Genomic DNA, 13,220 nt, shown 5'->3' on the forward strand with positions numbered 1-13,220 from the left:
CAGATTCAGCTTCCAAGTCTGCTTTGGATTTTAAATTTAATATCAACAAATGTATCTTTTCGACTTGGCAATGTGATTGGGACGGTGCAGTTGCGAACAAGCTTCATGTTATCAAGCCAGTCTTGGGGAGTGGCAGTCCTCCTATAGACAGTGCAGGAAGGATGAAATTGTCTTGTGTCGTGCTCGCATCGGTCATACTTACTTGACCCATTAATTTTTCTTAAAGAAAGATCCTCCACCTCAGTGTGAGCACTGTCAGTGTCTTCTGACTGTGCGACACATTTTGGTGGAGTGTCAGCATTTGTCAGCAACTCGAAAATATTTATTTGGACAAAGAAATGTGATGGAATCATTTCGATTCCATCCAGAAATTATTTTAGAATTTTTACGTGATACTGAATTTTATTCTAAATTTCAATTATATGTATCTGTGATATTTGTATTTTAACACAGTCCTTTACACTGTGTTTTTATTTACCTGTTGAATTTTTATATTGATGTTGATCATCGCTTTGTTTTTCCATTACCATAGTTTGACACCCAATAGCCGATGTATTTTTCGTGCTGGGGTGTCGTTAAACATTCATTCATTTGATCCCGCCTCATGATCCGTAATCACCCGAGATGTTCCGAAGTTTAATGTCGGTCGGGTTTTTTTTTCACCGAGACATATCGATCGACAAATCGGATCCTAGTTTATATTATTAAGAATCTAAAATACTTGATTGAATTAAAATTATATTTATTTCTAAATACATGAATAAATATTTAATGGAAACTCATAAAATTATATTCATTATCTTTCTGCATGCAAATCTCGTAATCCCGGAAGTCCGCGTGATTCAGCGTCGGCCATTATTGATCAACGAGAGAAGGAAATAAGAGATATTTAAGTATCAAAGAGTAATTTTATTTATCGGCTTGTGTCTTGTTGAATTGCACCTATGCAGTCATGAGCTGGGGATTAGAGTTGTGGGTAAGGCAAATCACCATGATGTAAAAATTACGCGTTTGCACACGATCATTGATAGAAGATTATTTTGTTATGACAGGTCGGATTTCTAGTTCTAATTCTACTGTCTGCAACTGAAATATAAATGAAATTGATAAAATTCGCAGCACAGCTAACTTAATACAGCCACTTTTAGGGAGTAGAGTATGCACGAGAATAAAACACAGGTTTCTTCCTGTTCTAAGTAGGTTAAATTTGATGATAATAGTTTGGTAGGAATTTATGGACTTTAAAAAACTTACTTTTGAAAGAAACAAAACAGGAATGATTATTTATGAACTATGTTCTTTTAGTAGTGGCCCTTATGCTATTATACTGTGGTTAGTAAATATTAGTTTCCAATGTTCTTGTAGCCTGAGTACTCTGGTTTTTGATAGCTAAATGGACATTTTGGTGGTCATGAACACTTTGCCTTCAGACACGTCTCTATAGTGAAAAAGTAGGATATCTGTCTACCAAAGAGTAGGCAAAGCGTGGCTAGCGCTGACACTCGCCACATTCTTCAATTGCAAAATTTATTTTAATTTGGTGAAAACAATTGGTGAAATAATTCATATTTTGCTCGTTTTGAATTTTTTAAAGATAATTTTGCAACAAATATTCATCACCCAGAGCTAGCCCTTAAAAGATTCCCACTGTCTTACAACAATAATCCTATGTTGATATTTAAATACTGTTACATTGATCATTCTCAAGAACTTTCACTGATAATCAATATTTCACATACTTACTAATACACACACTATGATAATGTACAGGAAGAAGCCTCACAACATCTATATATATATAGAAATAGATCATATGCAAAACCAGACTTGCACGAACCACACGTGCACAAAATCATAATTTTTACAATTTTCAGAGGCCTGCAGTTTATTGCTCACCATAGATTTTCAAACAATAAGCATTGAATGTAACTCATTCATAGTGCGCTCGCGAACAGTTTATAGAATAGATCTTCCCATGACCTATCGAAATAGCATAGTCCCTAGTTATATAAATTAGGGGCATGGTAACACATAGGTTACAACACATTTATGAAGTTGACTATTATCATTCGTTAAGTTTTGCATTCATCTCACTGTTCTTGTACTGATACTACTATGTGTAATTTATATTTACACAGCACACCATTGATCAAACTAGCTGGTGGTAACATGTAGTAACCTCCTCGACTTATTTCATGAACATGCTACAAGGACAATACCTTACAAAACACCATAACTCAAAACTCAAGTTGTCAGTCTAATTTCTGGCCTCAATTTTGGCAAATAAGAGGACAAGGCCAATTGGCTTAGACCGATTCAGACATCGACTAGGGCTAGCTCTGGCACTTGCCAGATTCGAGAATTTTGAAAGCAGTTGGCAAATTTTAATTTAGTTTGGTGAAAAAATTTCATGTAATAATTGACATTTTAAAGAAAATAACTGACAATTTCTGCAATTTTTGAGGTTTTACTAGGCAAGCTGGCGAAATGTTTTGCTCACCGAGAGCTAGCCCTGATCGACATAAGCATTGTGTCTGGTAACTCATTAACAGGTTACCACAAAATATAGCCTGGTTACCACAACTATATGAAAGTTAGAGTTGAATTCCTGTTACTACTACTTTTAACGCAGACATTCTGAAATTGTATCGATGCACGCAAACATCGGAACAAGAAACGAAATCCGGAAGTAAATTTATCTAGTGGGCTTTAATTGCTTAAACGCAGATTGCCGAAATTGCTTGCAATTGCACAAGTACGCACGAACATCGGTGCAATTTCGTATGAGAAGACGAAACGCGGAAGTAAATTCATCTAGTGGATGCTGCTTAAACGCAAAATGACTATAATTGCTTGCAGTTGCACAAGTGCACACGAACATCGATGCAATTCCTTACAAGAAAATGAAGTGTGGTAGTCCGGAATGCATTGCCTGATTTACATTCGGAAACGAAACTACGTTGAAATTTTTGTCAAGAACGAAACACCGTTCTCGACTTTTCTTACATGTGGTAACCTGAACTACCGTTCTCGACTTATTTCAATGCCTGCCGATGAAGATTTTTGGAGTAATTGTGACCTGAATGAAGTGCAACAAATGTTCATTCCAAATAAATAAGTGTCAACGGTTTCATGTTTTTTAATGAAACAACTTTCCAGAGTTGTATTCTAGTACAAATGCAACATAATGTGTGGGGAGTTTGGCCGCAGGCCTGTAATGTGGCCGATTGTTTTTGTAAATCGTTCTAGTACAAATGCAACATAAGGTATGGGGAGTTTTATCGCAGGCCTGTAATTTGGCCAATTGTTTCTGTAAATTGTTCCAGTACAAATGCAACATACGGTATGGGAAGTTTGACCGCAGGCCTGTAATGTGGCTGATTGTTTCTGTAAATTGTTCCTACATAGGCAGATAGTGTTTTCCCAGGGAGAGGGTGCAGTATTTTAAAAGGGCATGTCCGCTATTCAAAAGTACATTAACTTGTATTATATAATTTTCGCCTGAAATACAAAGTCAACTAAGTTATTACATACATGTTATGTTTATCAGACCTTCGGATTTCATGGTAACAATCTGTTTCCAATACCACATTTGTAGCATGTCAGAAAAATCACGGAACCAAAATTTAGGGGTGAAGAAATAGTATTTAAATTCAAATACAATTTTGTAGAAACTACTTTCACTAAGTCTGAAGGTGACAATCAAATAGGTCCCATTATTTCCTGTGGTTTCATTATGGGAGGAAATGATGTAGGCGTAAACCATTATTTTTATTCAGCTGTCAAAATCACCATAGCATGCTTATAATGGAGAGACCGTGTCAAAAATTAACTTTATATTCAGTTTGAAAATGTGTCTCTTTGCACAGATTTTTGTGATAATTTAAATCAATGGTATTAAAAATGACTTGTTTTCACGGAACCTAAAACCAGTTTCCGATGGGTTCCCATGATCACAAGGCACAGAACCGAAAAAGCGTTTCCCGTGAAATGTGTAATCCTATGGCCTGCCTAATCTAGCCAGCGAAAATGTATGTTTTCTTTGCCGAACGTTTGCTCAAGTCACCAAGTTATTAGCAGTAGTGAGAAGTCAAAAACAAAATCACCTGGACATAAGCTCGCTTGGCACCTTGTTGGACTATGTTTTTACTTTGGCGCCAAACTTTACATCTATGCATGTTTCACTGTTTGCAGTGACCAGTGAAGTGTTGTTAATTCTCAGCCATATTCATTTCAATAATGCCAGAAAATACTAATTGTTACTTTCATTTGAACATAATGACACATTATCAACTACTTAATTAAATCACATTTTTAATTAAACATACAATTGTTTTGTTTATATTTTATTACTGGAAGTAGTAGTATTTTATATCCAAATATTACGATTAGTGTGTAATTCAGAATTTTTTCAAATCAACTGATAAATATTCACTTTGCCTACTTATTATTAAACTTCTCCCCTTTCTTCTGGGAAGAGAGAAGTCACTTCTACTTTTTCTATTCTAGATTATAAATAGTTAGATTGTACTAGTCAGTCACTGAACCTAGGTCAGTTTTTGCTTTCATTTTTTTTTTGCTTTTTTTTTTAACCATTCAAATCGTAATTTTTTTGTAATTTACATATTTTAGGATTCCATCTTTTACTAAACTTCTGACCCAAAATCTGGAATTCACCAAAGAAAAACAAAAATTGATTCCTTGTACATGCCAGAAAAAATTAGGATACAGTGTATCTTTGCCTATTAGTTGATATAGAGGGGATGATTTTCCATTTCAGATTTTGCCACATTCCGTTTCAGATTTTTGTAAATTCTGGGTTTTTTCCGTTTTTGTGTTCAATTAGTGTCATGTTTTATTGTTATAAACCATATACATTTGTTTTATTGTTCCAGCTCTGAGCTGGTTTGCTATTGCTATTTTTTAAAATACCTGTTAAAAATTTTTTTGAAACAAACTTAAAAAAAAAAAAGAAGTGTATAAACTGCACCACTTGGTTCCCACCTTCATCCGTAAATAAACAGCGGTTAAAACAAAGCCACAAACTTAATTACGGTTAATTATTGTTTGTATTTAATAATAATAAAGAGACCCATTCTCCCATAAATTCAAACAATAAATAATTGTTGATTGTGTGGCTTTCAGTTTCATTTCATCTGATGGATTATAGGTAAGTTTCATTTATAAACAAAACACACCATTGACAAACCCCGATATTTTCATGAAAATATGAACTAAAAATTTGGTAATGCATTGTTCATAATCTTACATTAGTTGCCAAAAAATATGTATAAATAAATAAATACATGATAACATTTTATTAGTTCCAGAATGATTAAAAAACGTGAACAAAAACAAAAAAGAACAAAAAAGGGCACATGTCACTCGATTACACATGTATGCTTCTCTGTAACCTAACTAGCGTGCTGTGTGCACAAATTACATATTCAAACGAGGTCGGGTCAATCTTGATATAGGCCAGTGGTAGTGAACCGAAACTAAGCACTGTTCTGTCAATCGTTTTAAAGTTTCGACATTATTTTATAACTTAAAAAAAATCTATATATTTGCCTAGAATTATATATTCAGAGCCGGTTTAAGGATCAGCGGAGCCTGTAGCACAAATAATAGCTGGGGCCCAATTCCCAAGATATATATTTTGCAACCACCTCGGGGAGAGGTGAAAAATTACCTGGGGAAAATGTACACAATGCCTCACCGTGGGACCCACTGAACTGCACGGTCTGTAGCACGTGCTACATGTGTTACAATAATAAACCGGTGAGAAGAAAAGTAAAATGCTATTTTTGTGTGCATTTTAGAAAACAATCAGTTCAGAAATAAATAACGTGTAGTAAATTCCGTAACATGAAAAAAGGCGTTCCCCGTGGGATGGACTATCAATGTGAAATGTTTCCATACAGATTAACGAATATGCCCGAAGTTTTACGAAATTAGTTTTTCCAACGAAAGCATTGTGTAAATTGGCTATGCTCACGAATCGTAATTATTAGTAAAGTATTATTGAAAAATGTCGAAATTGAACGTACTAGAAATCTTATATATTCAACATTCTAAAATTGTATTAGTACATGCTTATTTTTATGTTTCAAGTTAAATTTCACTGTGTAAAGTGACACGGGTAAACAGTCACATGTTTTGTTGCAAGCTTATGGCAATTAAAAGTAACTTCCGAGAATTAACGGTTCTGAAAATATTTAGGCATACAGTGAAAGTTTGCATACCAAAACACTGTGTATATTATCAATATTGAATCTTAAAACTACCAAAAATATTTATTATGGTGCTTGAACCAGAAATATCGTTTGAAGGTTATTTTTTAAAAATCGCAAATTCCGTTTCAGTTACTAAATTCTGCGATTCCGTCCGTTTTTCAGTGATCACGGAAAATCATCCCCTCTATATCTTTATTTTCAATAAATGAGAATCATGAATAGCTAATATATGCAATATTTGAACAGAAGAGAATTTTTTAAAGAACTTTAGCTTTGCACGTTAGTATCCCATTTCCAATAAAATCTTGTTGCTTCAAAAGAGAATATGTCCTCGGTGAACAGTGAAAATTATTTCACTGTTACTAGTGAACAGTGAAAACATTTTGACTGTTACCTTTTAGCAGTGTAAAGGAGGGTAAATCAGTTGTGGAAAGTAAAGTGAACTTGGCAATACCAAGGCTCAAACTTAGATTACGGGAACCCATTTAAGATATTACCATATTGATACCATATAAAGTTTTGTTTTGTTTAAAGATAACACTAGAGCACATTGATTTATTAATCATGAGCCATTTGATGTCAGACATTTAGTCATTTTGACTTATAGTCTAAGAAAGGAAACCCACTACATTTTTCCATTAGTAGCAAGGGATCTTTTATATGCACCATCCCATAAACAGGATAGCACATACCACAGCCTTTGATATACCAGTCGTGGTGCACTGGCTGGAGTGAGAAATAGCTGAATGGATCCCAGACTGACCACACATTAAGCGAACACTTTACCACTGGGCTACGTCCCACCCTTGATACCATATAAATTCATATGCTAAGGGGAGCTAAAATTATACTGTCTTTGACAGATTGTATTGTGGTATGGCAACTGTCAGTCTGTCTGTCTGTACGTCCATCTTTCTTAGCATATCTTTCTTATCAATTCATGTAGGATTATCAAACCTTGCATGCAGTACAATATGGAATGGTGGTTTGTTGCATACCATAACTACAGTCCTCAAAGTAACTGTTTTTTTACTGTGGTATTTCTGATCCGATTGTTTTCTAAATTGCACACAAAAATAGTGTTTGTTTATGTTTTTTACAACACTTTTACCTTTTTTTCTTACATCAAATCAGTCTGAAGTTATTTACAAAAAACAACATTCATGGAGGCTGGGAAGGACTATAGGACACCATGACCTACTTTTCACGAATTACTGCACATTAAATGTAAAGGAAATCCGTGTCCGGGCCATACCTTCCTTATCAATTCATAGAAGAATATAAAACCTTGCATGCAGGTACAATTTCAGATGGCAATGTGTTGCATACTATAACTAGGTCACCTCGACATTATATTTACAAAATTTAAATAATTTTAATGGTCTTATTATTATTTTTTGTTCTAAGTATTATTATTATTATTTTCTGTTTAAGGTCTCACTACACAGATGTCATCTGCCGTTGAAACCCATGTTAAATTGCCCAACTTCAAACAAAGATTGCCAATAGAGTGGGTTCTCGTTGGCACTAACAACATACACCATTGTGAACATACATTATATAAGCATTTATTTTCACTCCAAAATTGAGAACATTTCCTTCTCAGTTTTTTGCTATATGACCGCATCTGGCTGTAGTACATGTCTGAACAGGTGGTTCATTAACCGATTCACTCCGGTTGTCTCTTGCGCTATATACCCATGTCCCAAAAGGTCGATGCACAATATTACAAAATAACATGGGCAAAATACAGCCAGAAGGCTTATTATTAAACATACATATTGTTTTAATTCTTCACCATTTCCTGGAAGTGAATATGTGAACCATAACGTGTCACAATTAGGAACTATAGTGGATTGTGATCAATGAACTCTCACCTGGAAGTGATCTGTGTAGTGAGACCTAAACCGTCGGAGGCAGATCCATGACATGGGGCGACCAGGGGACCTGTTGTTCCCCCTGAATATATTTGAGTGCCTTTTAATTTTATCCCCGTCCTTGTGTCTGTCTGTCCATCTGTCTGTGTGTGCCTTGAGATACTAATGGAAATTTTGTATATAACTTTATCATATATTATTACAGATCAAATTTGACTTTCATGATGATTTATCCTCTTTTTTTTACAGTTATGGCCCTTGAACTTAAGGGATATGAAAATTTGTTGGGCCCAGTAAGGGACATATATTGTTGTTTTGTTTTGTTTAGGGTTTTTTTGTGTTTATTTTTTGGGGGGTATTCTTATTTTCATTGGGTTGCCCTTTTCATGAGTTGAGATCCATGTGCCGTTTTCCCCAAAGCCTCCCCCCATATACATTTCATGGATCTGTCTCTGGCCATTGTACAGATTAATTTATTATCACTGTAAGTATATAATTACTAATATATATACAAGTGGCAGTGTGTCAAACAAAATTTTGTCATAAATCAAAATCGTCAAAACTGTCAGTTACATAGCATGCATTGTTATATGAATTAAACTGTAATAAAAACAAAATTATTAATCAAAACTAAAAACCGTGTTAATGTTTTAAAATCCAGAGGCCACGATGGCAAGTGAATTAAAAACAGTCTAGAATCCCTGATTACATTCCACAATATCAAAGTTTGTTTTTAAACAATTTATAGTAATGTAATAATAATAAAGCTGTTTTAACAGTTTCCCATCATTCTGACCACTTATCCTTTTGATTTGTACTGCTGACTGCCGCCTTTGTACTCTTACTAATGCCGCATTTGGTAAGGGTCTCTTTACGCCCCAGGCCAGCTGACTACCATACACACATCATGATAAATATTGTGTACAAAAATGAATTCCATAAATACAAGTTTAATGGAGGTTGCGCAATATGTTACATTACAAAAGTAGCTATATGTACTATGTCCATGTGTATATAGCCTCTGCTAACAACTCCTGCTATTAGGAAAATTTCCATAGCAAAAAAATAAACATGCTGAGGAATAAAATTTTTTTAATATAGTCCACAGCAAAAAAAGTGCTGGTGAGAAGTAAAACCCCTACAGCATTGCTGATTGCTGATTGCCATGGGCAATTGCAGGGGTTGCACCGTTGGCTAAAGAGTCCTGGCTAACTACATGGTTGTCATATATTTGGAGGAAACCTCAACACCCTATCTAAACTTGCCCATCCATAGCACTGCTTACATCTAGTAATAATAATAATAATAATACCTACCTACCTACCTACCTACCTACTCACTCACAGTTTTTTTTACCATAAAATCTTAAACCTTTTTCTTTCTTTTTTGGTAATCTACCATGAGTCATTGAGAATTTTGTAAATGTAACACAGGAAATATTCTAATGTAAAAAGCTCTTGTTTGTATTCGTTAGAAATATAACTAAAACTTCAGCAAGTTGAGTCCATATCCCATGGTCTCCTATGAATTTTAAGTGACCTGTGTTGCTCTTTGCGAGTTGCCCTGATTCCAGATGAATAACACTTTAGGTCATAAACTGCAAAAAATGTAAACATGGATTGCATTTAAATTTTTAATCCATATTAAAAGTACCATGTTGTTGGAGTTATGTCCTTGTCCCATCATGATTTCTCGCTCCAGCCAGTGCACCACGACTGGTATATCAAAGGCTGTGGTATGTGTTGTCCTATCTGAGGGATGGTGCATATAAAAGATCCCTTGCTGCTAATTGAAAAGAGTAGCCCCTGAAGTAGTGACAGTGGGTTTCCTCTGAATATCTGTGTGGTCCTTAACCATATGTCCGATGCCATATAACCGTAAATAAAATGTGTTGAGTGCGTCGTTAAATAAAACCTTTCCTTCCTTCCTTGTTCCATCACAAGGCGAGACGCAGCCCAGTGGTAAAGCACTCGCTTGATGTGCGGTCAGTGTGGAATTGATCACCCTCAGTTGGTCCATTGGGTTATTTCTCATTCCAGCCAATGCACCATGACTGGTATATCAAAGGAAGTGGTATGTGCAATCCTGTTTGGGATGATGCATATAAAAGATTTCTTGCTGCTAATGAACATTTTTAGCAGGTTTCCTCTCTAAGACTATATGTCAAAGTTACCAAATGCTTGACATCCAATAGCCCATGATTAATAAATCAATGTGCTCTAGTGGTGTCATTAAACAAAATAAACTTTTCATCCCATCAACCCCAAGCTCTTAACTTTTGTGTATATATGTATGACTTGATAAATGTGACATTCATATATCGGACTTTGCCGTGAAAATAATTGAAGGAAGTAATCAGTTGATTCCCAAACTTTTATTATGGGAACCCATTTAAGATATTAACATATTGATGCCATATAAATTCACATGCAAAGGAGAGCCAAAAGTTACGCACCTTGAACTAGTTATGATGCGTGAGAGTGATGGCTGCCCTTAGATGGCAAGGTCTGCATATATATGTATTTGTGGGTATGGGGTTTTTGTTTTTATTTTTTTGCGGGGGGGGGGGGGGGGGGGTCATTTTTGGGAGTGGATGGGAAATAGTGTAATTAAAAATATGTTTTATCAAATGAAGTGTATTAAACCCCAAAGTGTAAACGACAGTCAAATAAGTGTTGTACATACCTGTCCATGTTAATCTCTAGATACCATACATACATGTTCAAGAAATTTCAACCTTTATTCCTTGTGATACATTTAGCTACATGTCCGTAGGTCCAGTAGGCTTATTGGCCAGTTTCATTAGGACCTGTGCCAAGTGTTACCTGTAATTACGCTACGGATATTGAATGACAGCACACCTGAGGCACGGTGGCGTGGTCCGGTGTGGTTCGCTTCTCGAGACCGGCCTGCAGGCTCTTGTGATTACCTAGATGTGGATCTTGTAAGCAGCCAGCCAGCAAACATTGGCTGTGCTCGGCTAATTACACAGGCCATGTGCCCACATCCCAGGTAGTGGGACGGTCGTGGACACTTTGTTCCAGTAGCTATGCAGCAGTTACAGGAAGCTGTAAGAGCCGGAATAATGAAGGATCAACAGAATTTTACTCTGTCCGAGCTCAAAGCCAATTTGACTGGAACTCCAGTATCCAAATGGGTATCTCTTTTCATATGATTTGATTTTGTTTGGGGGTGGGGGTACTGGGGAGGGGCACAGGACACATCTTTATACTGTATGTATTTTTATATCTCTTGGGGTTTTTTTTCCAGGACCATTTAAATTAACTTTTTTTTCTTCTTTTTTTGTGGGGTGGGGCTAAGAGGTCCATGGGTCAGGAAACTTTAATTTGTATTGCCCATTTATTTCAATTTATTATTTATTTATTTTTCCAGGACCAGTATGACAATGTTGGTCAACACACAGAAAAAGGAATATATTTTTGTGAGAAATTCACTCACTTTCTGAAGGAACGCTGCACTATAGAACAGGAGTACGCTCGCAGTCTCAAGTGAGTCAGTTGATGTTGTTTTATGTCCATCCCTGAAACTACTGCGTTATGGTATTGGGTAGCCATCAGTATGTCAATATAGTTTGTCTGGAGAATTTTTTCAGTGCTGTATAAAACAAAATAATTACATATATAATAATTATATATATATAATTGTCACTGCGACCTACTTTACATGCATCATTTTAAATGCAAATTTCATGAAATATTTTTTTTAATAAGGTCGTTACAAGTTACTTTTAAAAGTGGTTTAGTTTTCACACATCACTGATCACGAAGTGTTTTCTTGGGGGTTTTGTCCAGAAACCGACCATCACATTGTGCGAGGTACATAGTGTTATAATTAGGTCACTTACACTCATTTCACTTTTTCTTGAAACTTTGATTATTTTTGTAAGTTGCCATGTCATGTGCATTAAAGGCATACTGTCACAGATTTAAGGACCTTATTTCTCTAAAAATGGATAATAAATAAAAATTACATTAATTGTTGGAAATCAAATCTAGCTATCGCATCACCTTAACTGAACCATGATCGAGTGAAATCCATGTCATCCCTCTCGACAAGTTTAGTTTATGAATTATGGACCATTGCCAAAATTCAATTATTTTTACAAAATGTCATTAATAAATGGAGTATGGTGGTTATGAAGATGGTTGAATAAAGTACATATAGGGAGAAATCAAATTATTTTTGTTCAGGTAATACTTTGTTAGACCATTAAATAGGTCAGTGGTCTGTGACAATATGCCTTTAAAGTGATCAAGTAAAGTACTTTTCAGGTTATTTATAGGCATACTTTGTTGGTCAACATCTCTTCTAGTATACCTTTTAAGATAATGTTTTTCAAAAGCAGGCCATATGCTGCTAGGCAACACTTGGTGTGTGTGTGTATTTTAGGTGTGTGTCGCAGTCTGTCAGAGACCTGTTTATTGCATGTGTTGCCATGGATGGTGGGGGTGGTATACAATTTGCCCGTCTGTTGAGTTTCCAAAACAAACAGATTGGCTGCATGATGAGGTTTTTTTTTCAAACATCATGTGTTTAACTATTTTACCCATTTTGTTATAGATATGGATTCTTTTTCATGTAATATAGTGTGTGGCGATTATAAAAAAAATATGTAATATATTGTGTGGCAATTTGTTCCCTGCCAACTTGAAGGGTATATAGTGATCAATAGCGCACAATGGCCCACTTGTTCCCTGGTTATTGATCGCCACACACAGTCAAGTACTTCCTCAGTGGCCGTTCATTGTCTTTAGAAACCAATACTGGTACAGCATAATTTATGATGTCACATCTAAATGACTAATGTTCACTAATTTTACTCATTAAACAGCTTCCTAGTTAGTGTATGGTGTGTGTTATTTTATATATATATATATATATATATATATATATATATATATATATATATATATATTCAGGCCTTTCCCCAGGATTTTTTTAAGGCGCTTACATATATAGCATCATTATAAAAAAAAAATCAAGCCAAAAGAAGTGGGGTAGTAGGTTGAAAACAGTTAAGTGTTTGCCTTCAATCCATCAAATCATGTTGGGGTTGTTTTTGTGGGTTTTTTTTTTTTTGGGGGGG

The 13,220-nt window shown here is 35.3% G+C and overlaps 1 protein-coding gene across 3 annotated transcripts in view; it reads left to right on the plus strand.

The window, feature by feature from the left end:
- Positions 1 to 842: 842 nt before the first annotated feature.
- LOC121383355 (formin-binding protein 1-like) overlaps positions 843 to 13,220 on the plus strand; it is an 82,700-nt gene continuing 70,322 nt past the window's right edge. For all 3 annotated transcript variants that reach the window (XM_041513334.1, XM_041513335.1, XM_041513336.1), the window contains exons 1-2: positions 843 to 976; positions 11,507 to 11,622. In XM_041513334.1, the coding sequence (XP_041369268.1) occupies positions 953 to 976; positions 11,507 to 11,622 (140 nt within the window). In that variant the 5' untranslated portion in view covers positions 843 to 952. The remainder of the gene's footprint in view (positions 977 to 11,506; positions 11,623 to 13,220) is intronic.

Source organism: Gigantopelta aegis, chromosome 10 (assembly GCF_016097555.1).
Source record: "Gigantopelta aegis isolate Gae_Host chromosome 10, Gae_host_genome, whole genome shotgun sequence".
NCBI lineage: Eukaryota > Metazoa > Mollusca > Gastropoda > Neomphalida > Peltospiridae > Gigantopelta > Gigantopelta aegis.